At 50.4% G+C, this 26,780-nt stretch overlaps 1 protein-coding gene across 6 annotated transcripts in view; it reads left to right on the forward strand.

Annotated features, from left to right (window-relative positions):
• The first annotated feature begins 292 nt into the window (after positions 1-292).
• PLXNA3 (plexin A3) overlaps positions 293-26,780 on the forward strand; it is a 72,606-nt gene continuing 46,118 nt past the window's right edge. For 4 of the 6 annotated variants that reach the window (XR_015947294.1, XR_015947295.1, XM_035140302.3 and 1 more), the window contains exons 1-7: positions 1,806-1,883; positions 8,148-9,386; positions 9,898-10,080; positions 18,414-18,542; positions 19,726-19,826; positions 21,508-21,631; positions 25,125-25,275. Coding sequence is in view for 4 of the 6 variants with exons in the window: in XM_035140302.3 (XP_034996193.2) it covers positions 8,205-9,386; positions 9,898-10,080; positions 18,414-18,542; positions 19,726-19,826; positions 21,508-21,631; positions 25,125-25,275 (1,870 nt within the window). In the remaining 2 variants the exon portion in view is untranslated. Of the gene's footprint in view, positions 412-1,805; positions 1,934-8,147; positions 9,387-9,897; positions 10,081-18,413; positions 18,543-19,725; positions 19,827-21,507; positions 21,632-25,124; positions 25,276-26,780 lie in introns of those variants that run through there. The other 2 variants (XM_035140301.3, XM_060268870.2) reach the window with 2 other exon arrangements.

Consider the following 26,780-nt stretch of genomic DNA (forward strand, 5'->3'; position numbering starts at 1 on the left):
GCGCCCCCGTCCGTCTGCCTGATGCGAGATCCCACCCCTTGCCCGCCGCTTGCCCGGCCGCCTTGCCCGCCCAGCCCACGTGGACGCGGCCCTTGCCAGGCTCGGTAGCTGCGACGGCGGTGGCATCTGGTTCTCATCAGAGGCCTCGGGCGGGTTGAGTTTCCGCGGTTTCTGGGCGCTGGCGGTGCCAGGCAGCGGCAACCTTGCAGGCAGGCAGGCAGGCCGGCCGGCCACGGCCCCGCTTCCCTTCCCCTCCCTTAGATCCCAGCCTGGGACGGGACGGGGACGAGTCCTTCCCCATTTCTTCTGAGCCGGGACACTAACTCAGCCCCCGCCCTCGAGCCTGTGCGCTTTGCAGCTCATCCGGAGCAAGCGAATACTAGACGGAAGGACCCGGCAGAGGAGGAGGAGGTACAAGACCGGACCGAGCCTGGGATATAATTCGAGAGAGAAGTGGGGGGGGGCAATGGTTCTAGAGCCCGTGCTTCCATCCTGCCCGTCCCCCTCCCGCATTACCTACGCTGGACCCACGCCCCTATCTCCCCTCTCCCTCCTTGACCCATCCCACCGCCCAGTTCTCTCCATCATCCTCCCGCCACCCAAGGGGGCGTCCATCATCTCTCATTTCCTGGCTCCCGTTGCCATGACAACGTGCCTTGGCTGGTACAGTGGCGGCGGCAGCAACAGTGGCAGCCAAAACAAGGGTGCGGAGAGAGATCTGGGGTCTGTAGCGGGGAAAGGGCACGGGGAGCCTGGAGAGGGGGTCTGGTGGCGAGAAGATGGCTAGGACTGGGAGAGCTGTTCTTATGTGTGTCATTGGGGGGCAAGCTCATTTCCAGACGTGCAACTGGTGTTTCCCCCGCCCTCCGCACACTGCTTTTTTTAGGCAGGGGTGGGGGGAGCACAGAAGCATTAGTCCGGTTTGTCCACTAGGAGGCGCCTTACACACAGCAACGTTGCCTAGGGCCGGGAAGGGGTGTAATTGGGAATTTATAAACCAGGGGGCAGCCCCTTTGCCCTCCACCCAGCAGATTTTCGCTTCTTTTCACGAGGTTCCACCCCCCCAATAAATAAATAAATAAATATGAAAGGAGGCTCGAGGATTCTAGCAGCAGAGAGACGGAGGATTTATTATCCTAGAATCTTCACTTGCTCACAAAAGAGCCTTCCTCTCTCATGCCGCGTAACTCTTGGCATCTTCTCCAGGGTACATGGCTCAAGGGTGGGGGCGGGGGCGCGCGCGAAACTGTCCCTTGCAAATAGGAGTGCAAAAGCAGAGGAGGGCGAGAAGGAGCTGCGCACGTGCGCTCCTTGCACCGATTGCCTGGGGAGTGTTCGTTTTTGCAGCCAGGCTGCCTCGTGGGCTTCGCAAGCGTTTGCCCCCTTCTCCAGGTTGGGCACTTATTTACAAAAAAACCAAACAAACCCGTGCAGCAGCTCCGCGTGTGCAAGAGCGGGAGCGAGGCGCTTGCCGAACGCCCCTGATTCTCGCACTGGCAGCCGCTCAAGGGTCTGGATGAATGAGTGCCTGGGCGGTACCATTCCAGGGGCCGGGGGTGCACGTGCATGGCGACTCCTTGGCGGGGAGGAGAGAGAGACGGTTCTCCCGCTGCCCTTAGCTGAAAAATAGGGACGGGGGCCTCGCGCAAAGGAAAATCGGGGAAGAGAGGTTTCAAGGACCGGGTAAGGAAGTTGTTGGGGAAGGGGCTCGAGGAGCGCCCCTTTCCCCAAGCCCCTTCCCTTCTCTTCCCCCCCATGCTTTTAATGGTTCTGGCCGCGTTTAAAGGGCTCAGACCGGCTGGGGCGGGAGCAGACGCTGAGCAACAGCGGCGGCTGGAGACGGAGGCGAGGGAAGCAGCAGGCGGGGAGCGAACGGCGGGCAGGTACAGCCTGGATCCGCGCAAACTGCCGAGGGGTTTAGGGGGACCCGGAGGTGAGGAAGGGAGGCATCACCCCACACATGGCCGCCCCACTCACCCCTCCATCGCAGCACCGGGCTGCATCGTTTTCGAGCAACAAGGAACGCCGTGGCTGTTCGCAAAGAAAAGGGTGGTTTGATCCTGCGGGGGGGGGGGTGGAGTGGGATTCCCCCTCCCTTCACTTGGGTCTTTGCTAGACAGGGCGGGGGAGCCCCTGCCTGGTTCTGTGCCAGCAGCAGACGCCCCATCTGTTGCCCCCACCCCTCTTTTGTGGTTGCGCTTCTTGCATTGCCCCCCCCCCGCCGGGTCTTTTAAACCTGCGGTTCGGGGAGGTTCCTCGCCTTTCCCTCTGGTTTGCGAAAGGGGCTTCATAGCAAGTGGGCGGCCGTCACAGGAAGGAAGCGGGGCCGGGAGAAGGGGGGAGGCGAAAAGAACAGGTAAGGGAATATGGGCGAGAATGCAAAGTCAGAGAAGGCTGGCCGTTTTGAGATGGCACCAGCTGAGTGTGTGTTTGTGTGTGGAAGAGATCAACTCTTTCCTTCTTCCCCGCCACACAATGATTTGATTCCTTACCCTGGAGGAGCCCGATCCGGAGTGGAGGAGCCTGGCTAACGCCCATCACACTCCAGCTGGGGTTGACTTGCGTGTGTGTGTGTGTGTGTGTGTGTGTGTGTGTATGGGGGGTGGCGGCGTTCGCTTAGTAGGTAACATAGACATCACCTCGCTGGCCCCGATCTGGCGATTGTACGCGGTTTGCCGGTGGACTTGTTTGTATCTGGTTCTTTGCTTTTGTTAAAACGAAAATCACCCCCCCCCCTTCTCGTCATTCCTGGAACCAAAAATATAATAATAGTCATTTGTACTGGAGGAATTTCCAACCATGTTATCTTAGTGGGGCTGGTGAGGATGCGGATTCTGCTGGAGGGGCCAGAATTCCTCCTGCTATACCTTTATGATGGCTGTTTGGAGTTCAAGGGAGTAGGCTTTAAGGTTTTGCGAGGAGGGGTCTCCAAGCTCTGGGAATTGGGTCAACTTGATTGATGGTGGTGTGTTCTGGAATGGAAGAGAGGAAGGAGCTGTAGGCTCGCATGTACCTTTAATTCAATGCATTGCTTTTTTAAAAAAAGGCAAAGGGGAAAAAACATTTCCTTATTTTGTTAATCCCCACAAAAGATCCGTGAGTGAAATCCAATTGTTCCCATTTTGCAGAGTGGGAAAACTGAGATTAAGCTCACCCCTAGAGGACCTTATGGCTGTGATGTTGTTTTGAACCCTGGTCTCCAAGGCCCAGTGTTGTATTTGATGGACAACTCTGAAATGTGTGTGTAACAGGTTGGTCTCTCTCTCTCTATTGGCAGGAAGATTGGTTGATCCCAGACTGTTCCTCCTACTTCCCTCCCTGGTTGCGGGCGTAATAATGTATTGGGTCTTAGATTGGTTATGGTTGCTGTTCCACCCGGTGCTTCTTCCAGGCCTCTTTCTGGGAGGGGTCTGCTTATAATTCATGCCTGTTAAGGAGGGAGAAGTACACAAAAATGCATTGGGGAGGGAGAGAAGCTTGGTATGTGGGAAGGGAGATTTCTCTCTCCTTACTTTGAGGTGGATGATTGAGAGGCTGAGCATTTGGGTTGGGGGAGAAGAGGAGGAGGAGGAGGAATGAAATAGCTTGTTGGAGGAGCTATATCAATGAAGAGAGAACCCAGCGGTCTGTGGTTTGTTTGGGTCGCAGAAGGTTGCATTGAATGAAAAGGGGTGTTTGTGTATGCACACTGGAGAGACAGGCTGAGAGGCTGGTGTGTACTGATGTTGTGAGGTGGTCTGCTGTGGGGCCACCATAGTGGGTGGGGCTGATTCAGTGCCTTGGTGTGGTGGGAAGGGACAAGGTGGCAGTCGGAAGCCACTGGAATGTGTATATCCACAGCAGGAGAGAGTGTGTAAAGATGTGATTGTATATTTATTGCGGGCTTGAGTATAGGGTTTGCATGTTTGTTCCACTTCAGCTGAAGAATGGGGGGCAAGGTTGCTGGATGACCCTTAATTGGGGGGGATCCCTTCCCACCACACTTAATAGAAACCACAAACACATAGTTTCTCCATGACCACATACAGCTCCATACACATCCCTATTTTTAAGTACCGGTATGCTCAGTGGTGGCAGTCTAAGTAGATGACACTGGGCTAGGCGTACTGATGATCTAATTGGCCTCCCTCACTCTGTAAGCTTGCAGGCCTCACTCTGGGGGCGCTTGGAGGCTTTGTGTATGTGAGTGCATGTACTACAGTTCTGTGATCTGTGGACAAGAAGTCCAAAATAGCATGGGAAGTTGGGTAGGAATATTGGGAGGTGTTACTGTGTGATAGGTGTAGATTCGAAGCTATGTGTCTGCATTATATTGAGCTACTCTGGTCTCTAGATTAGACTCTATGATAAATTCTGCAAGTCTCTATCAACAAAGAGTCTTGTAGTTCCTTTAAGACTAACAAATTTGTCTTAAAAGTGTTGGTTTTTCAGGTGCCACAAGATAATGGTTTTGGCTGCAGAAGACTAGCGCTGCTATCCCTGTGGGGAAGTACCATCACAGGGTATTAGGCTCAAAACAAGGCTATAACATTAAAGTGTAGAGTAGCTCTTTATTTCTCTCCATTTTAAAAACATTATTTTCTTAGGAGAAACTGATCTGTGTTTATACCACACCTTAGAATAGTGCTTGGTAGGGCCTCTGGGAAGCAGGTAAAATTGTTTCATCAGCCAGCCTTTGCCCACGGCTACCAGTTTGCCCATTCCTGCTTCAATGCATACGTTAGCCACCAGTTCATACTTGCAGCCAGTGGTAAAAGGATAGATTTGCCTTGCTTGCTAATAGCTGGAGCCATTGAATTTGTAAGTGTGGGGATAGTATGTGTTCACCTGAAGTGTGAAAGCTGTGATCTTCTATATGAAGGGCAGAAAGTGACCACAAATGTTTTCAGAGAGCTGTTTTGGGGATGGCATATCGACAAGTTGGGGAGATGAATTTAAAAAACCCAGAAAAGCATGGGAGCTTTCTGAAACCTGGATGGTGTGCAACATGCAGCTGAAGGCCTGTAGGCACAAGGGATCTAGTTCACACACAAAACCACAGTGCTTGGTTTATTGTTACTTGGCCTCTTTAAGCTGAATGTGCGATGCCAGTCTGGTGGAAATCATTGCGTTTGAAGTGATGGGGAAATGTGGTTTATGGCCTACAGTTGGGGGTGGAAGGAAGACTGTCTGGCCTACAGAAAGTCCCATGTTCAGTCCTTAGCATCTCCAGGCAGGACTAGGAAAGACTGCCAAACCCTGAAGAGTCGCTGCCATTCAGTGAAAACAAGACAGGGCTGGTTGAAGGTTGAGCTCTATAAGGTTGATCTCTATTTTCCTAGCTCATTCAGACATACAGAGTATTGCCTTGATTATAGAATCATAGAAGAGTTGGAAGGGACCCAAGGGTCATCTAGTCCAACCCCATGTAATGCAGGAATCTCAGCCAAAGCATCCATGACAGATGACCATCCAACCTCTTCTTAAAAACCTCCAAGGAAGGGGAGCTCACAGCTTCCTCAGGGAGATTGTTCCACTGTCAAACAGCTCTTACTGTCAGAAAGTTTTTCCCGTATGTCTAGTCGGAATCTCCTTTCCTGCAACTTGAGGCCATGATTTCAAGTCCTCCCTTCCAGAGCAGGAGAAAACAAGCTTGTTCCCTCCTCCATGTGACAGCCCTTCAGATATTTGAAGGTGGCTATTATATCTCCTCTCTGTCTGCTCTTTTCCAGGCTAAACATATCCAGCTCCTTCAACCGTTCCTCATAAGGCTTGGCTTCTAGACCCTTGATCATCCTAGTTGCCCTCTGCACATGTTCCAGTATGCGCAGATGGCTCCTTGATGATGGAGCCATCATCCTTGATGATGGAGCCATCAGGCTTGACAGGCATATGTCAAGAATGCTTTGATGGTGTTTCCTGCTTGGCAGGGGGTTGGACTGGATGGCCCTTGTGGTCACTTCCAACTCTATGATTCTATGATTCTATGATCTATGAACCAGCCCATAAGGCCCCATTTGAATATGAGGTGAACTGGCAAGAACTTTCCATTGAAGCCTTGCACATGCCTATAAGTCCGTTTATTTGGGGCCCCGAGCCACTGCACGTCTTCTGTGAACATGCTAGGGATCTGTAGCTGAGGCAGGTTTGGCAGTGGCATGCAGTGGCTGAGGGCCCTATGTAAATGAGACTCCCATCAACATGCAGCGCAGCATGGGCAAGTTCTTTTTGCCTGCCCACATCATTTTTCAGTGGGGCCCTACAGTATTTGTTTGGAGGTGGCGCTGTGATGATGTACATAGCAAGGATCAGGGGTGGTGGACTTGTCAAGTTCCAGCAGGTGCCGTTGAGAGCCAGTGTCCCAATCCAGGGAGGTATAAGACACCTATGCAAAAAAAACTCGCCAAGGGGAGCTGGGATAATGGTGCTAAGCTCTCAAGCCCTAAGAATCAGTCCAGGTTCAAAGTATCATTGGAAGGCAAGGTCAAGGTATAGTCCACGGTCCATACCAAAAGGAATACTGTACAAGTCAAGCAAGGCTGGGCACCTGGGCACAGGTTCATGGAGGTTCCAGCAATTGGAAGGTTCAAATGGGAGACCTGATATATTCTGGCCTCCTAGACCACACCCTAACCACAACTGCTGGTGATGAACATAAGATGATACTGCAGGATCAGGCCAATGGCCTGTCTAGTCCAGCACTCTGTTATCAGAATGGCCACTCAGATGCTGGTCGGAAGGCTGCAAGCGGAACCCATACAAGAGTGTTCTCTCTTCCTGTGGCTTCCAGCCACTGGGATTCAGAAGCTTCACTGCTTCTCACCTGAAAAGCTTTCTTCTCGAGCCCCACAGTCTGTGGACACGTGCTGTGCTATCAGTCTTCAGCCTGAACCTTTTGGTGCTGGCGTTCTGGAGCCCTGAGGAGCTTTTTATTCAATGGTCCTCCCCTTGGAGGATCCCTCAGGGCTAGATCCAGATCTGTGGTGTGTTGGATTTGTCCTCTGAGGACTGTGTGTCTGGTACCACGCCACGGCTAGGCATAATGAAATCCTTTTCAGCCTGAGGGCCAAATTCCCTCCTGTGCAGCCTTCCTGGGGCCACATGCCAATGGTGGGCGGAAACAGAAGTGAAAGCGAAGGTGTAAGGCGTGACCTTTGTACAGCAGCCATGCAAAAGCCAGAGGTTTCCCCACATACACAAACTCCATGTCTCCATACACCCTGGCAAGCGAGAGGCATCGCCTCAGTTCAAAGACACATTCTCATTAGGCAAAGTGCTTGACAATGGTGTAGAGCAGGCCAGGCATTGTGTGGCCCAGAGGAGGCTTAGAGTGCCACATTTGGCCCCTGGGCCTGAGTCTGCAGCTCCTGCTGTAGATATTGGGATATTTGTGTGGAGAGAATCCTTGGGAACGAGAAGGGGAGCCATCTCTGGTTAGTGCCATCTTTGTTCATTTTGTGTGACAGGTGGCATTGCTGCCTTCAGCTTTTCTTCATTGTTGCAGGTGTGTCTGTGTGTGTGTGTCTGCTTGTGCATGTGATGCAAGATGCTGTGCTTGCTTCTCAATTCTGTGGGTGCTGTTTCATGCTGTGCATGGCGGGTGCTAATGAGAAGCTGCAAGGGTGTTGGAAGGAAGAAAACGAGTTCCTTGGCGGCTGTGACTCTTTACTTGGGGCGGCGGCGGGTGGGGAAGTGTGGATCTCTAGCCAGATCTCTAGCCAAGAGGTGCTGTTACGCGTTTGCAGCCCCTTTGGGGAGGGGCACCAGGGAGATTTTCAGATTGGCATTAGTAATTGTAAACCTAATTCCAAGAGACTCCTTTTCTTAGCAACCCTCCAAGTAAGTGGTGCGCGACCTGGCTTCCCAATCCTTCCTGCATGCCTCCTGGGAGGAGAGTTCCACTCAACGATGGGGGGATCTTTGCCCCTCCAGATGTTGCTGGACTGTAGCTCCCATCCACCAGCAGGAGGATGGGAGTGGCATAGCACAGCGAGATCTGGAGGACCACACAAGTTCCTCATTCCTGATGTGCTGGATGGCAGCCGATTATACACACACATAAACATGTCATTTTTGCTCTGCTGGTGGAGGCTTTGCCTTTTTGCTGCACATTGTTGGACTGGTGCTTAACCACCATTTCCTCTTCTCTTTCCTCCCCCCACTTGCAGGCTGAATGAGCTGCCTGTGTCTGGCCCTGCCTGACCCCAGGCAACTCCCTGGTGATCATGTGGCGGCTGCTGCTTACGGCCTCCACTACAGCTGTGATCCTCCTTTCCTCGCCGCCACCTGTCCTAGGCGTGCTGTCCCCACGCGCCGCCTTCACGGTCTCGGACCTGTCCCTCACACACCTGGCTGTCCACCATGACACGGGCGAGGTCTACCTTGGGGCCATCAACCGCATCCTCAAGCTCTCGGCCAACCTGACCCAGCTGCGGGCTCACACCACGGGCCCGGTGCCCGACGACCCCCGCTGCTACCCTCCGCCCGGCGTGCGACTCTGCGCTCATCGCCTGGCCCCCGCCGACAACGTCAACAAGCTGCTGCTGATCGACTACGCTGGCAGCCGCTTGGTGGCCTGTGGCAGCGTCTGGCAAGGGGTGTGTCAGCTCTTGCGATTGGATGATTTGGCCAAGCTGGGGGAACCGCACCAGCGCAAGGAGCATTATCTTTCTGGCGGGCGCGAGCCAGACGCCATGGTTGGTGTGATTGTGGAGCAGCCAAGGGAGCCCAGCCAGTTTTTTGTGGGCACATCCATTGGGGGGCGCTCAGAGTATTTCCCCACTCTCTCCAGCCGCCGCCTGACCCCCGATGCCAGCAGTCCTGAGATGTTCAGTCTCGTCTATCAGGATGAGTTTGTCTCCTCCCAGATCAAAGTACCCTCGGACACTCTCTCGCTCTACCCGGCCTTCGATATCTACTACGTTTCTGCATTTGTCTCCGGTGGCTTTGTGTATTTCCTCACCCTGCAGCTGGACACGGCTCAGACCCCGCTGGAGCCGGCAGGAGGCCCAGGTGGTCCAGGCGTGACTGGCGGGGAGCGGTTCTTCTCCTCCAAGATCGTGCGCTTGTGTTCCAATGACACAGAGTTCTACTCTTACGTGGAGTTCCCGCTGGGTTGCTCCAAGGATGGCGTGGAGTACCGCCTTGTGCAGGCTGCACAGCTGGCCAAGGCAGGCCGCGAGCTGGCCCGGTCGCTAGGCATTGCGGAAGGGCAGGATGTGCTCTACGCCGCCTTTTCCCAAGGCCAGAAGAACCGCGCTGCCCCGCCCCGCGAGAGCCTCCTCTGCCTCTTCACGCTGGATGAGGTCAACCAGCGCATCCGGGAGCGCATCCAGTCTTGCTACCGAGGGGAAGGCCGGCTCTCCCTCCCTTGGCTTCTCAACAAAGAGCTGCCCTGCATCAACACGGTACGATGCGTGATTTGGGCTTTTCACCCACCTGCCCCCCCCGTTCCTACTTGCTAGTTTCTGTCCGTTCCCCGAGGATAGGACACCCCCTCCCCAAAATGTTGGTGCTTGACAGATGTTTAGGTCCTTTCTGTCATTCTCTCAACCTCCTTGGTCCCATTTTGCCCCAGAACTTACATGTAACAACCCATTAAGTCTTGTTTTGGGTCTTGTGAATAAAACCTGTTACATTTCCTCTGAAAATTGAGGCACAAACACACTGTAGGATGGGGATGAGGAGCCTGTGGCCCCCTGGTGTCATTGAACTACAATTGCCATCATCTCTGACCGCTGGCTGGGGCTGATGGAGCCCAACATCCTCTGGATGGCCACAGATTCGCCATCTCGGCTCTAGAATATAGGAGTTGCTGGGGAATAGAGTGCCATTTTGTACCCAACTCTAGCTCTGTCGTGAAAGGGCACCCAATCCCATCTGATGTTGACTCTCGCCTCCTTGCCTCCCTGTCTCCAGCCCATGCAGATCAATGGGAACTTCTGTGGGCTGGTGCTGAACCAGCCCCTAGGGGGGCTGCAGGTCATTGAAGGGCTCCCACTGCTGGAGGAGAAGACGGAGGGAATGGCCAGCGTTGCTGCCTACACCTACCGTGGCCACTCGGTTGTCTTCATTGGAACGCGTGCGGGCAACCTCAAGAAGGTGAGATGCTCTCCGTCAGTGTATGGGAAAGGGGTGGGGAGGGAGAATATGGGAGGGCAGAAGTGGTTGTAGACAACTCTGATTCAGGCAGCTTCCTATGAGACATCATGGTCTTAATCTGAGCTGGGTCTGTGTAAATGAATTAAAATTCCTCAGAAGCCTCCCCTAATCGGGACCATCCTCTCTGGCACAGCTACTGTATTTCCAACTATAGAAGAGTTTTCTGTTACTAGCGGGGTTATGCTATCATTTTACCTTCACCAGGAAAAAGAAAAATGCACCCTCCAACACTGATTATGTGGTCAGGTCTTCTCCTTCTTTTTTCCAGAACAGAAGGGCACATCTTGTGTAATCTCATCCAGAACTCCTAAGTATCACTGTTAGAATTTTAAACAAAAGTCAGTGGCAGGCTGTAGAATGCGAATGATGCATTTGCTGAGACTATATTTTTCTGCACCTTGTGGCCACATATCTTGAGTATCTCTGTTTTGACTATGTTCTGAGTGCCCTATTCTCATCCCTGCAATCTCCCTAGCTGGGCTTCACACACCTGGGCTGGCAAGAGTGGAAGCAGCTTCCAGGAAATCTTAGGCACCCGCGTGCATTTCTTATTTTTAATTAATTTCACACTTCTGGTATCACATCCTCCACTTGCTGTGCTGAGAGTTGGGCAAGAAAGTGCCAAGAGAATAAAATTAGTTTATGCTAGGAGCTGCATGCTCAGGAATTGGGCCGTGCCCCATGGGGCACCAGGCAACCGTCCCACACCTCTCACAATTACACTTTGAGGTGGGGAGGGGGTTGCAATGCGGAAACATATCTGGCAACAGTGGTGGTCGCTGGACAGACTTCTATTTCATTGGATTTCTTACTCTCCTCCTCTCCATGTCTCAGGGCAGGATACAACAATATAAAAATACAATATTAACCAGTCAAAACAATTTCCAATCGGAAGAACCGGGTGGGTCTTTCTATTTCAAGTGTCAAAGGCCCAGGTAAATTGCTGGTTACTGTCTCCCCCCAAAAATAAACCAACAACCCATAAGCCTTAACATTCTAGATCTAGGGAAATATGCTAGAGGGGCACCTGAGGAGGCATGCAATGCCCTTTCTCTTTATGGAAAACCTCTTCTCTCAACCCAACCTCCCAAGCATTGCCTGCTGTGCAGTGGGGGTGGGAGAGAAGCTGTTGTTACTGGCAGCCCCCACCCTTTGCCATTAGTTGCCACTTTGCAGAGGCTTGTGCCCAACAGACCTGGCGCATTAAATATTAACCGGGCGGCTCATGAGCTGGCGCACCCCTCCTCCATCTAGCTGGGGGGGGAGGGTGTTTCCAAGTCTGAGAGCAGCAGAGCCAGACGGAGATTGTAATTGTGCACTGTAAAAGAGCTGGAGGGGTCAGGGGAGGAGTGTCCAGGCATTGGGGTCGCAGAGGTTGAAGCTCAGGTAATGTTGCCTGGTGGGGCATGTCCGCCCGGGTTAATCCTCCCCTCCTTTTCTGCATTTCCCACCCTGATTTGGTTGCCTTTTGCAGCAAGTGTGTGCGTGGTTGTTGGGAAGGAGATGTTGCTGGCAGACCTAAAGCTATAAATTATCCTCAGTTAGGTTCAGGGTTCCCTTTGTCACCAGGATGTGGCCCCATAATTTACTTAGGATAACATCTTCCATCTCTGGAGCATGTGAAGCCACAATGTGTTTCTTAGCATTTACAGGATGCTTTCTCATCATCATCTGTCTGCATCTGCCCTCCTCTCTTTTTATTTTATGTTATTATTTTCTCCCTCCCTCCCTAAACAGTGCCTTGGTTGTATGTTGGCTTTCGTTTCAATCTCGCTTTCTTGCTGTGCCTCAGTCCTCACTGGACAATTGGGCTCCTAGCTTCTCGCTCTTTGGGTTACCTACCGTTTTAAATTGGCCCAGGGTGGGCCTTTTCGAGGTGCGATGTGGGTGTTTCAGCCTCCTGACTACTCTGATTCTGGAGGAAAACCAGCCCCAGCTTCCCAATTCAGTTTTCTCTTTGTCCCGTGCTCTCTTCCACCCCCCCCCGCCAGCTGTGGGGTCAGTTTTGAAGTGGAAGGGTCCTTGGGAGTGTACGGGGCGTCTGGTCTTTGGGGCTGGTGGCCTGGAATTGAGTTACAGCTTGTTGTGGTGGGGGAAGAGGGAGAAGAGAAATGCTGTTTAAACTCTTGAACTCCTGGCAGGGGGCATGAAGGGAGGTCACGACCCCCTTCTGTCCCTCATGCAAACGGTGGCGATTCAATTAGGATGGCAGGAGGCAGGGAGGTAGCCCCTCCGTCTCCCTTTCCATTCCCAGATCCCCCTCTGCCGCCTCCAATACACTAATTGCCTTGTTGCTGTGCAGCCTGGAGCCTCACCCAGGGGTGACCTGCCTGTTCCCCCAGTCCAGTCTGAAAAGGACCATTATCCCCTTCCTTGGGGAAGGGAAGAGGACTCCTATCTGAATCTCCAGCTCTACAACTGCACTGACCCCCAGGGGCCTGGTTGGTTTGTGGGGGAGGCTCAATGGGGCTTTGTTGGCCAGGATGAAAGCTCCTTTGAGCAATCTCTTGGGGGCAAGTGTGTGTGTGTGTGTGTGTGTGTGTGTGTGTGTGAGAGAGAGAGAGAGAGAGAGAGAGAGAGAGAGAGAGAGAGAGAATCTTCCCCATTGTAGGTACTTTTTTCCAGAAAGCATCCTTCTGTTCTGCCCCAGGGCTCCCCCTTCAGCCCATGAGGTTACCACGTCACTCCAGGGCAGGGGGTAGGCAATGTGGTGCCCCTTTGGTGGTTGTGGACTCCATCTCCCATCAGCTCCTGCCAGAATAGCCACTAGTGAGAGATGATGGGAGTTGTAGTCAAGCAACATCTGGAGGCTTCCTCTGCTCTAGAAGATAGTTCCACTCAAGTTTCCCACCACCTGTCCTAGGGACAACTTGTCTCTTTCCCAGACCACAGGCAGTGGGCACTTCTAATGGAGTTGTGGTTGTGTAGTGTAGTGTGGTAGGGACCCAGGTGGCGCTGTGGGTTAAACCACAGAGTCTAGGGCTTGCTGATCAGAAGATCGGCGGTTCGAATCCCTGCAACGGGGTGAGCTCCCGTTGCTCGGTCCCAGCTCCTGCCCACCTAGCAGTTCGAAAGCACGTCAAAGTGCAAGTAGATAAATAGGGACCGCTCCGGCGGGAAGGTAAACGGCGTTTCCGTGCGCTGCTCTGGTTCGCCAGAAGCAGCTTTGTCATGCTGGCCACATGACCCGGAAGCTGTCTGCGGATAAACGCCGGCTCCCTCGGCCTATAGAGCGAGATGAGCGCCGCAACCCCAGAGTCGGACACGACTGGACCTGATGGTCAGGGGCCCCTTTACCTTTACCTTTTAGTGTAGTGTGGTGGCAAATTTGGGGCATTATGAACCTGTGAGGGGGTGGATGAGGGGATTCTCTTCCTTCTGTTGCCTCTCCACTGCCCACTCTTCTCTCCCCTCCCAAACTTGCCAGATGCCTATTGAGGTGATTTTGTAGAGTTTGCATAGGTTCCAAGGACTGTAGTCAGTGCCAGATTTGCGTATAAGCTAAACAAGCTATAGCTTAGGGCCCCACTCTCTTGGGCCCCCCAAAAAATTTTTAAAGAAAAGAAACACTTGGGTGTACATTTCCAAAATATAAGATAAAAAAACAAATAAAATAAGACCTACATACAGCAACAGTGTTTTGTGTTGTGTAGGCTCCTATATAAAGGGCCCCACTACCTTCAGTAGCTTAAGGCCTCATCAGACCTAAATTCGGCCCTGACTGTAGTCTTCCCTTTTTTACTTCATACTTTTTAGAGGAGAGCTCCGAATAAAGACAACCTATGTTTCCTTCCCTTCTGTTTCTGTGTCTGTTTTTGGAAACATAGATGCCTATGGCCCAGTTGTCCTTATTTACTGCAAAATTATGTGGTATTTTATACCTGTTCTTGGCAATTCATTGGTGTGTGTGTTTTTTTAACATTGCAAACAAGCAGCGGAGTCTCTCAAGTTTCACCCCCAACCCCAGGTCTCTAGGAGCTGTGTTTACACTTCTCTGTGTTTATACATGTGTGCACAGAGGGACACACACAGAGCTGCCGAACCTCTTCCATCCCTCTCCCATTACTATCTCTCCAGATTATAAATGTTGCTGGATGCGATTAAGGCTGCAATCCTTTGGGGATATTGTGGGTCTGACTTCTGAGTAAACGTCATTAGGGTTGCTCTGTACATTCTCCTCATTATAGAATAGCAGCAAACAGATCTATTTCATGATTGAACTTTTATTGAGTTTTAGAAGGAGGAAATGGTTCTGCTCAGTTTATTCACACACCGCTTTGGAAGCCAGCGCAGGCCCAGGCTATTTATCGAGGTTATTTTTAGACTGCTTTTCAGATTCCTGTCAGATTCCCGAAGTAGGGATACAATAAAATATGTTAACAATTCAAAATAACATTACAAGGAGGGAGGGAGAGAGAGAAATGAAGCAGCCCTGTGTGGGATTTACTGGTCGGGAAGGGCCACTACCCAAGCCTGGAACATCTTTCAAGACCCAGCTAGGTAGCAAAACAATAATGGTGGGGGTGGGGTGGGGTGGGGAAGCAGTTGGAGTCAACTTCTACCCCCAGAGTTCTTCAGCCATGGGTCCCCCCAGGTGGTGTTGGGCTAAAACTTACAACATCCCTGGCCAGCTTAGCCAACAGTCAGGATGACGAAGGTTGTATCCCATCAACATCTGGGGGCCCAAGGCTGAAGAGCAGTGCTCTGCCCCATTCCTCCAACCTCTTCTCTTTCCGCTGGACCTTCTTGATGCTGCCTTTGAATTCTAGCAACACTTCACAGGAAACCCAAGTCATAGGTGAATCAATTATATTTAATGTTTTGCACAGTGTTTCAAAGTTATCGTTTTAAGATCAATTTGGAAACCATTAATAGTTGGGCTGACTTGACCATGGAACTGCTGGGCAGTTAAGTGGCTCAAGCCATAAAAGGCCACATCCCATTATCAATGCCAGAAGTGTTCTGAAACTCTACAGGAAGAAGCATGCATCCTGATGGTTGTAGGACCAATTCTGGCTATTGCAGAATAACCAAATGTTTTTTCTTTAAAAGAGGGGGATATTTTGCCTGTACTGTATGTACAGTACAGGGGTGGAGAAGCTGTGGCCTGCCAGATATTGTTGGACTCCCGACTCCCCAGTGGTCTGGGATGGTGGGAGATGTCTTCTGACAAAATATGGAGGGCCACAGTTTCGCCAGCCTGTCCCAAAAGTTCAGAATGCTATTTTAAAAAGTCACACCGCTAAATACTATATGTACTGCAAAGTAACATGTCTTTCCTTTTACCCTTTCAAAAATCCAAATGTCAAATAGTTGAATAACTGTCAAAATTATTGACTCTTGGTTTTTTTTAGTAAAGTGAATTTTAAGAAAACATAGTGGAAACTCTTTGGGACCACTGCGGGGTTGAAGAGAGGGACAACATGCTTTGTTTGCAGAGTGACATTAGGCTCTAGGCCACATTCAAGCTCTGGGGCCATTTTGGAAAGTGCCTTGCAAGTTCCATCTGGGCTCTGTGAGAGAGTATTTCCTGGGTAATTTGCCAAATGCATACTGTACAACTTCCCCTGTGATATGCAGCTAGTAGCTGGAAGTGAAATATTTTTGCACAAAGTGGTGCAAACATGTGCTAATGGGGGGTTCTGCGCACACTGGCTAATACAGAATATTAAAGGGGTCTGTGCCTTGGTCAGAGGAAGCTTGTGAGGAAGGGGTTATTGGATTTCTGAAAATTGTTAGGTGTTATGACTCACTTCCAGAAATTGTGTTAAGTTCTGCTGTGTGACTTTTGAAAATATTAGTAATTCAGATTTTTAATAGACTTTATTATTTGAAGAATCAAAATAAAACCAAGTACTGTAGTCTCTATTTTAGCTTGCAAAAGCAACAATGTCTCTTGGAAAAACAGCCTAAGACAAAGAAACGGGAACATTAATCACGAACTCCCTTTTGCATGGAAGAAATTTTGATTAACTTCTGCAATTCTCCTCTTGTGTCCAAATCTTATGCCTATTTTTAATTTGCAAAGCCAAGCAGAATGACAAAATTGCAAAGAGCAAGATTTCATAGAGCAAAATTACTGGTTCACCAGCAGCTCAGCAGTGGCTGATCCTCCGCCCCATCGGAAGCCCTAACAGCTAGCTCTGGTCGGGGCAGCAGGTGGGGGCTGTTTTTTTTATTATTATAATAAAAAAAATGTAATTTTTTTTGCTGCATCAGTTCCAGCTGGCCCATCAGAGGATGCATGGGGGTTTGGATCCGGCAGATCCAAAACCACTGGCACCCTGCTCCATTTTTTGGTTTTCTGCTACTATGGATGGGGAACTGCTGTTGATGGATAGGCCTCCATAGCGGCAGAGGCCTACAGATTACAGTGGTTGGTTGCTTTCAAAATAAAATAGTTGAATTGCTTCACGCAGCACCTCTCATTCCCCAGTACCAAGTCCTATTGCCATTGCTGCTACCACCATCCGCCCACATTGCTTCTGTGGGCAAACAGCAGTCACTAGTACGTCTCAGGGGGCTAGATTTGGCCTTACATCCTTTACACTGACCCTCTTCAGCATGATTGGCATGCCTGTTGAAGATTCAAATATACGTGCTTATATATATATATATATATATATATATATATATATATATGCGCATGCGCTGCAATATCGTCTTGAAGGTATCCAGCAGTGGATGCACCTTTGGATCTCTTTGCCCCTCCCAAATTGCAAACTTAAACGTACACACACACACACCTTTAAATAGGCAGCGCTGTTAATCTTTGGAGACTCCCAAATGTATAATTCGGTGTGGGGTCTTGTGCATAGCACAGAGTGTTAGATTACTGAGAATTTCAGCAGCTATGTAATCCAGACCCTTCAAAAAACATTCTTGTGGTGCCTGATTGCTTTTTCAGTACAAAATTTCTCATAAACTTTATACTTCAGGGCATGTAGCCAACTAGGCACGTTGCATCTAGCTATCTACGGTATCTATCTGTCCATTCATTCCCTCCAGTTTTTGCCATTCCAAGCAACTTGCAAGCTAGGTGCTTTACTGAGTCCAAGGTTGCCTGCCGCATGTTGCTAGTGGATTTCCTTTAGCATTAGTGAGGCACACTTTGTGCAGGTATACTACACTGGAAGGGGTGTTACAAAGATGAAAGCAAATACCATTTTCATTTGACAAATTGGGAACTGTGGATTAGGGTCACAATTAGCTCTGGGTTGTTTTTTTAAAAACTTTTTTTTGAGTGATGAAGGGTGTGCACACATGTAGTTTTCCCTTCCAGGTGTGTGTGTGTGTGTGTGTGTGTGTGTGTGTGTGTGTGTACACAGACTGAATCTTTGCTGTGATTTTTAATGCATGCAGCCTTCATAACTTTCACCGGAAAATGAATGTCTGTGGTATACGTGCACCAGCAGCAGCATACCAGTATAGGGCACCCGAAATATGCAGCCGTCTTGGAGATGGTGGTTTATCCAGCCAGTGTATGACTGAAATTTTAACCCAGATGCAGTGCTCCTTTCAGCAGGCTTCATAGTTCGGAACAAACATTTGACCACCAGGTTTAGGAGATAAACCTGCAAAAGGCTTTTGTCTTCCGGGTTGGGGGGGGGGGCTTCTGAATGTCCTGTACCATAATATTCCGCTGCTAATTCCTTCAATTTCACAGTTCACAGTTCCTCCAAGGTAACAATATCCCACTTCTGACACCATATACAAAACATTTTCTTATCAGCTCTGTAGCTCTCAGTGGCACAATATACTCCACTATATTTTTCTGTTGTCTTTGTCCGTGGAGTTTTCTTGGCAGGGATACTGGAGTGGCTTGCCAGTTCCTTCTCCAGGTGGATCACGTTTAGTCAAAACTCTCCACTATGACCTGTCCACCTTGGTATGGTATAGCTCATAGCTTCTCTGAGTTATTCAAGCCCCTTCGCCACGACAAGGCATTGATCCATGAAGGGGATCGACTAAACGTTCGACTAAACGACTAAACAACAACAATATTTTTCTGTTGCCCTTATAACTTATAAAAACCCGAGGTTGAGAGCATGACTTGCTACAGTGCCGCCCAGCGAATCAGAAGAGTGCCGAGCTGCAATCCTAACCCAGCTTCAGGCTTCACACCTTTTTGTTTGCCAACAAAGTCCAGTTTTTCCAAACCCCCTTAAGTACTGGATTGTGACCCGAGGAAGTTTGTGGTGGTGGTGGTGAGAAGAGAAGAATATTTAGACTTGGCATATAAAGAAAGCTGCTCATGCGCTTGCACTCCTTAGGTGTGTGTGGACAACCCCAACGAAGCCCATCTCTACGAGTCTGTGCCTGTGATGCCTGGGGAGCCGCTGCTGCGCGACATGGTCCTGAGTCCGGACCAGCGCCACCTCTACTTGCTCAGCCAGAGACAGGTCAGCCTCAGGGAGAGGGGGGGCGAGGGATGGAGTGGCTTCTGTGGCACTACAGCTGAGAGGACAGACCTGAGGGCCGCATTCTCTTGTGGGCAAACTTCCAGGGGCCACGTGACAGTGGTGGACAGGGCCGGAGGCAAAAGTGGGTGCGGTCAGGGGGAAAGTGGGTGGGGCAACAGTTTTGCTTTCATACTACATTTCAAATCACAGGCAAGGAAGAGGCATTGTCAGTGTTCAATAATAGGGCAGAAGCCCTCAAGGAAGGCATGGAGGGGGGTGAGGGGGGGGAGAGAGAGCTGCAGAGCTGCATTTGGGCCCTAGTCCTGAATTTCTCCACCCCAATCTAACTGGTACTGGGTTTTTTAAAAATTTGAGCCAGGCCTTAAGCTGGAACATGAGGCAATGAGTGCAAGAAGGCTTGTGAATAATTATTTTCCATCAGAGTCATTTCTGAGCAGTTACAGCCACCAGCCACCAACACTTCTGGGGTTAGAGAAATAGGTCTTCCCACCTATAAAAGGCACACATCCCAGACATCTTTCTTAGCACTCGGTGCTAAGAGCGGGGCAATTTGACTCTGCATATATTTCACTGTGTTTAAAACATGCCTATTAAGAGGAACTAGTTGGTATTTTATCCTTCTAAGAGGGGGAGGCAAAATCTCTAGTGCATTATTAGGGACAATAGGTGGAAATGGGGTGTTTGGGGGTGGGGATGGTTCTTGGCAAAACTTTTCCCTGGAGAGACAAGATCCCTAAAACTGCAAAGAGGCAAAACCTGCTTTTTTGTGGAGGAGGGAGCCGTGAAATTTGACATTTTGAATGGAATCTCAGTGCTGCCTGTGAAAGGGGATCAGATGCTGAGGTTAAGAGTATGATTTCTGCGGAAGAGGCTTGTAGGAGTTGTGGCACATTGTGGGGTTAGGGCCACTGGGAGGATGGGAGGATGGGTGCTGTCCAGAGCTGCCAGGGTATTGTGCAGTTTAACAGCAGGCAGAAATTCAACAGGTGCCTTCCCCAGTAACAGAAACCTGCACCTGCTGGATTTTGACTTTGTTGTGAACCTGCTCAAGGCACAGAAGCTTTGCTGGGGGCAGCGGTGGAGAGGAATAGCAACCCTGAAACCTGGTGATTCTGAAGAGGAGAAGGAAGGCCTTGTCTAATGATTTAGCCCTTCCCCTCAGGTGGTTCGGCTCCCCGTGGAAAACTGTGAACAGTACTCATCTTGTGCTGAGTGCCTGGGCTCCAGAGACCCACACTGCGGCTGGTGTGTCCTGCACAACAGGTGAGAGAATTTCCTAACATGCTCCAGAAGATGCATTGTACAGGCTGGCAGGTGAAGAATCCGTGATCCAACACTAGCACCCCCTTCCCTCAAAAATGCTGCTTTATCTCCCCCCCCTCCCATGTTGGGGGGATCAAGTAGGGAGGTGGCAGCCCAGTGTGAGATCCCCTCTCTCCTCCCTCCCGCTGTGGCCTCCCTCCCTCCCTCCTCCCCCTTATCTAGGCTCTGCAGGAGCTTTAATCCTATTAAATCTGCCAGCACTGAGCTGACTAGGAAGAAGAGTTAGAGGGGGTTTGGGGAGGGGGGAGAGGGGGAAGAAGAAGAAGAAGAAGATAGCAGCGGTTGTCCCTCCAAGAGAGTGGGAGGGGGTGGGTTTTCTTTCCTGCTCTCCTCCACTCCCACAACCCGTCACTCGATGTCATATTGAGCAGGGCAGCTGGGGGGGGAGAGCATGGGAGTCTTCTGAGCCCCCCCCCCAATTGAAAGCAAGCTTGAGTTTCATCCTCCCTGCAGCAACAATGCCTCCTGTCTCTCCCGCATTTTATATCCCACCACCCTGCAGGAGGCAGAGTGGAGCTGGGGGGGGGGGATGGAGCAGAGGCCAACCCCACCCTGCCAGCCACTGCTGTGTCTCTGCTAGCAGATATTTTCCTACTTTCTTTGCCCTCCCTCTTTCCTCCCAATTCCCTATCACTGCCTCAGCACCTGGCACAGCAACTTGCACCTTCTAGCTTAATATAGAATTAAGTGATAATGCTTGGAGGGGGGTGAAGAAAGAGTGAGAACGGAGGTGACACCCCCCCCCCCCACACACAGTAGTATTGGGTTTGGGGAGTGGAGAGGGAGAGGAAAGGAGAGAGAGAAAGTACGGTAGTAGTCGGAGCTGCTGATTCTCTTAGGGCTGCTCCTCCACTCCTGAGCCAATTCTTTCCCTCCACTTTCAATCCTGTGCTCTCTGAATCAGCCACAGAGGGAGTTAGGAGAGGGCTGGGGCTGAAGGGCAGAAAATACCTCTTTCCACACTACCCAGCATGGTCTCTCTCTTCCTTGACTATGAGGTTGGCTGGCTGGCTTGCTTGCTTGCTTCACTCTCCCGCCTGCCAACCCTTGGAGGAGGGGGGCAGCATTTCATTCTAGCCTCCCCGAGCCCCTTTGGGAGGAAGGGCGGGATATAAATCTAATAAACAAACAAACAAACAAACAAACAAACCCTTCCTCAAGGCAGGCATCTCCATCCCCAGCTCCCCAAGCTCCTTTGGTTCCCTCCAGCACTGACAAGCCTAACAAGCCTCCAGGGCCCTGGAGCGGAAGCAGTAGCTTCCTCCGCCCCCCGCCCCCCAACACACCTGAACTGCACACCTAACACACCTGAACTGCTGAGCCTTCTCTGGCTTCTGTTTCCACCCCATCTCCTCTGCCAACTTTCCCCCTGCCAAAAGCTCCTTCCGTGTGTGCTGCTTTCCGTTGCCAGATCAGGAGACAGTCTGGTCCACTGAGTGCCTTGAAAAGAAGTTCTGTTCCTCTACCGGTAGTAGCGGGTCCCTGTGACCTTTGTCCCCACCCCAGTCCCATTGGTGGCAGCAGTGGCCGAAGGCTATGGAGAGGGGCAGAATGCGAGGCTGTGAAATTATCCTTTGCTTTCCCCTCCTCCCCAAGCTGCCTTGTTTCTGTTGCCGCTCAGGTGTTGCAGAGAGAGCGAGTGTCCCCGCGCTGCAGAGCCTCACCGTTTCACAGCATCTCTGACTCAATGTGTGCGGCTGCTTGTTGAGCCCAACAACATCTCGGTGACAGAGCCTAGCATTGTGGTGAGTCCTGTGTACACCCCTTGCGCCCGCCTGGACTTTTGGCTTTCAGTTCTCCCGCGTTTCTTTGGCAAGGAACCTCTTGTGTGTTTGCAAGTGGTGAAGCGGGAAGGTATTTGTAAGGGGGAGGGCTTATAGGGAACAGCCCCCCCTCATCAGGAGCAGCCCATCTCCCAGCAGTAATGAAAGCGAAGGGTCGGAAGGGGAAGGTCAGGAGACGGAGAGGGAGTGACAGAGCTTTGGCAACATCCAAGAGCCACTGCTCCTCATGCAGGAAGAGAGGGAAGAGGAAAGAGAGGATGGGACTCAGACGGGCCTCAGACCTTCCCCCCCCCCCCGACGGAACTAAGGAGGAGGAGACAGGGGAGGAGGTTCGCAGTCCTGCGACTCTTATGTTGGTCCAGATCATGAAAGGGGGCAGTGCCAGATTTTGTTTCGGACTGATGAGACATGAAACCAGCAGCTCACTTCACTGTAAATAATGTGCACTAATAAAAACTTCTGAAAGACAAGCATGCAGAGGGTCGTTACTCAAGAGTAGTTGCAACCCTGACAGTATTGATCCTGCTCCTCTTTCTGAGGAGGGGTCCTTTCCTCAGGCTAGTGTTCTCTGGATAATATATGCCGCAGTGACACGTACCTGAGCTACATCCCATTTCGATTGCTGTAACCTGCTCTATGTGAGAATCTCTTTGAAAAGTGCTAAGAAACTCCCAGTTGGCCCCAAAAGCTACAACTAGATTGTTGACCAGAGCTGGTTAGAGGGAGCAGACCCTCCCCTTGTTCTACAACAGCTCCAGTGCCTAGCAGTCTGTTTCCAGGCACAATTCAAAGTGCTGGCTAGGACCTGTAAAGCCCTTCACAGTTTAGGCCCAAGATACCCGAAAGGCTGCATTCCCTCATATGAACCTGCCCAGGATTTGAGATCTTTGGGGGAGGCCCTCCTCTTGGTCCTGCCACCCTCACAGGCACGCTTGGTGGGGATGCGGGACGGGGCCTTCTGGGTGGTGGCTGCACTCAGACAAGTTTGGAACTCGCTCCTTAGAGAAGCTAGACTGGCTCCCTCCTTGTTGTCTTCCATGGGCAGGTGAAGACCTTGTTTCAACAGGCTTTAGAGAACTGATTGCTTTTAATGAGGGGGCTAGCGCTGTGCTATTTTTGTTGTGCTTATCTGTATGTTATATATGTTTAATTTTTTTAAAAAAATTATTCCCCCGCCCTATGTTTTTTTGCTGTTCTTATTTTATCTGTAAACTGCCTTGAGTTCCTGTTAGGGGAAAAGGTGGGGTATAAATAAATAAATAAATAAATATATATATAATAATGATAATATTATTATTATATGTCGGCCTGCTTTCTCTGAATCATATATCCTCCTCCGTTTATCTTTGTTCTTTGCCATTTGAATCCCAGTGTCCTGAAATCACCTGGACCTCTGCAAAGGGGACTTTGACATACACACAAAGTGTGGGTGGGTGTGTCCGTGGACAAAACCATATTTGCCAGGTCCTCCTCTCCTTTTAGCCACTTCTCAACTACAGTTGGATAATTGATCTATAAAGTTAATGAAGGCCCCCTTTTTAACATTTCCCCCCCTGCCAAAGTGGGGAGTCACAGCCACCCTATATGAGTGTACTGTTCTTACTGGGCTCCCGAGTAAACAGGGAACTGGCTGGCAGGAATCGAGCAGCACCTACTGCAAGCAAGCAGAGCCTACAACAAAGGGTCGGGCAAGAGGCAAAGTCAGAGCAGTCTGTGGTCAGGTTTGGCAGAGGCAGGAGACGGGACAGCAGGCAGAGTGCAGCGCTGCTATGCAGACGTTGTTCCAGCAGCTCTCCCAGCCCAGCACTGTGGGGTTTAAGCTAACCTCATTTGGCTCCTACCAACTCCCTCCTCTCCAGAGGCCTCCTTGAGAGGAGGGTCTTGCTGCTGAGGAGACCTTTACTCCTAAGTTGTCCTTGCCTGGAGGGGCACTTATTCAGATGGCCCATGTCCATCTTGGTCTTGGGACCTGTTTGGCCTCGATGTCAGAGGCTGAACTCACACTGGGTGCAGATGGCCCCACCTCAGCCTCACATCACAATCCTGGCTCTCCCCCCCCCCCCCTATGGAGCCTGAATGCGCCTGCCAGGCTTCTTTTAAGACTGGGTCCTCTGACGATGGCTCCCCTGACTGGACCATGGGAAAGAATGCCTCCATGACATCTCTTTGAATGTGACTGTAGAACCCACAGTGTAGTCACCCCTAATTCTAATTAGAATATAGAAAATTATGTTGCCTGCCTTTTTCTTTTGTGTAGGCAACAGGTTAGTACAGGCCAAAATTCGGCCCTCCAGATGTTTTGGACTACAATTCCCATCTTCTCCGACCACTGGTCCTTTTAGCTAGGGATCATGGGAGTTGTAGGCCAAAACATCTGGAGAGCCGCAGTTTGGGGATGCCTGGGTTAGTATGTTAATTCTTATGGAACAATGTAAATACTAGGCTCAATTTCCTAGCCTGGAGTTGTACTCACATCGCCCTTTGAAGACAGTCATCAGGCAGTCTGCTGGCAATTTTTTTTCTTTTATGACTCGCCAACTACATAGAATTATTTGCAAACTGCACCGGTAAACTAGCTTAATTGGCTGAGCCCCACAACTGATGTTGTGTGGCTTAATTACCACTTTCCTTCACCATTCCAAGCTCTGATACCAGCTGTTCAGGCTTGTACCCGAGACACTCTGTGCTTTATGCCTATTGGGGCCAAGGCCGTGTGGCTGCTGGAACTGCAGAACATGGTATTGGCCATACAATCCAGATTCATAAGGACCTTAGCTTTATTTTAATTTATTTGTTTAAGGAAGCATGTTTCTAGCCCTTATGCTTGCCAAGATATGCTTGAAAGGGAGTGATGTGACACCTAGTGGCATCTCAGAAGCCAGGCGAGTCACTGAATAAGGTTTCCAGCAGTTGGAGGGCAGGCCTTCAATGCCCTGCAGAGCTTCTTGCTTTGTGCCACCCAACCCAGCCCATAGAAACAAAACTAATTTTTGCAAAATAGTAACGTTTGCAGAAAGCGTTATGCGAACTAAGATAATTAGACATGGAAATTTCTTCTTCACCTCTATAATTTATGCATGCTGCAGAGTTTATCTTGTGGCATAAAATGTGTCAGGGGGCATGTAGAGCACAGGTCGCCAGTGCAACGCATGCACCCACAGAAGGTTTTCTTGGCACCCAGAAAATCTCTTTCCCCTCTCCTGCCCTGCTGAAATTCGGCTTGAATGAAGCATTCTGTTTTAGCCAATAAACAGGGGACAGAGTGTCCTCAATTGCAGTGTGTGCCCATGGCAGTTTATCCAGTTTGAAAATGTGCTCATGGGCTGAAAGGTTTGGTGACCCCTAGTGTAGAGGGACACACACACACACACGGTGCCCTACTCCTTCCCTTTCATATAATTCCCAAACATTTTAATCTGTCTAGTGACTGTCCTCTCTTGGGCTCTGTTTCCAGCTTCAGCTTACTGTCCACAATGCCCCAGACCTGACGGCCGGTGTGATCTGCTCCTTTGAGAGCCTTGGAGAGAGCGAGGGGCAACTGCAGGTGGACGGAGGGATCCAGTGCCTTTCTCCTACATTGAGGGATGAGCCCCCTGGGGAATACGGTGAGCGCTTGGAGGTGGGGAGGGAAAGCTGGTGAGGCACAGTGGTTCTAAGAGACTGAGCTATGAGCTGGGAGGAAGTTTCTAACCTGCATAAACATGCTGCCTAGGTTTGTTTTTGTTTTCTTACACATTTTTTGTTCTTATTTTGTATTTTTAGGTTGTGAACTACCCCATGATTTTTGGATGAAAGGCAGTACAAAAAATTAAATAATAATAATAACAACAACAGGTGGCTATGGAGTAGCCACACTCTATCCTAGCCCCTGACTCCCCACCCTTTCTCACTGTGATATGCAGTAACACTGACCTGCTTTACAAGGCACATCCACACAAGACATTTAAAGCATTCTTGTAAAGGTAAAGGTAAAGGACCACTGTCAGTTAAGTCCAGTCGCAGACGACTTGGGGGTTGCGGTGCTCATCTCACTTTACAGGCCGAGGGAGCAGACGTTTGTCCATAGACAGTTTTTCCAGGTCATGTGGCCAGCATAACTAAGCCGCTTCTGGCGCAACGGAAAACCGAAACCAGAGCAGTGCATGGAAACGCTGTTTACCTTTCCGCCAGAGCGGTACCTATTTATCTACTTGCACTTTTGGGCGTGCTTTCGAACTGCTAGGTTGGCAGGAGCTGGGACCGAGCAACGGGAGCTCACCCTGTCGCGGGAATTCAAACCACCAACCTTCTGATCGGCAAGCCCTAGGCTCTGTGGTTTAGACCACAGCGCCACACGCATTCTTATACCACCTTAAATAGTCATGGCTTCCCCCAAGTTTGCAAAGAAGAAGAAGAAGAAGAAGAAGAAGAAGAGTTTGGATTTGATATCCCGCTTTATCACTACCCGAAGGAGTCTCAAAGCGGCTAACAATCTCCTTTCCCCTCCTCCCCCACAACAAACACTCTGTGAGGTGAGTGGGGCCGAGAGACTTCAAAGAAGTGTGACTAGCCCAAGGTCACCCAGCAGCTGCATGTGGAGGAGCGGAGACGCGAACCCAGTCCCCCAGATTACGAGTCTACAGCTCTTAACCACTACACCACACTGGCCAGATAAGTTTGGGAACCTCTGATTTACAGAGTGTCACCAGAGTACATGATGCTGAACACAATAACATCAGTAGTGGTGGGAGTTGTTAGGAGACCATATTCCCTGCAGAGCTACAGCTTCCAGAGTTCCTTGGGAAGAGTGACTGATTGTTAAATCACTCTACGAATTGTAGCTCTGTGAGGGAAATCGGGGTCTCCTGACAGCTCTCAACACCGTTAATGAATCACTGGATTCTTTGGGGGAAGCTATGGCTATTCAAAGTAGTACAAGGGTGCTTTAAATGTATGGTGTGCTTGTGACCACAGTGTCATAATGATTACGACGCTATTTTGTATGTGAAGCACTTCAGAACGTTCAAAGTGCTGCATTTGCTGCTGCTGATAAAATGGAGGGAAGGTTGGGACCCAAACAGCACTTCAGCAGGGGACCCTCTTTAAATCATGCACTTTCACTCATGGGCTG

The sequence above is a fragment of the Zootoca vivipara genome, chromosome 15, assembly GCF_965207765.1.
Source record: "Zootoca vivipara chromosome 15, rZooViv2.hap1.1, whole genome shotgun sequence".
Taxonomy (NCBI): domain Eukaryota; kingdom Metazoa; phylum Chordata; class Lepidosauria; order Squamata; family Lacertidae; genus Zootoca; species Zootoca vivipara.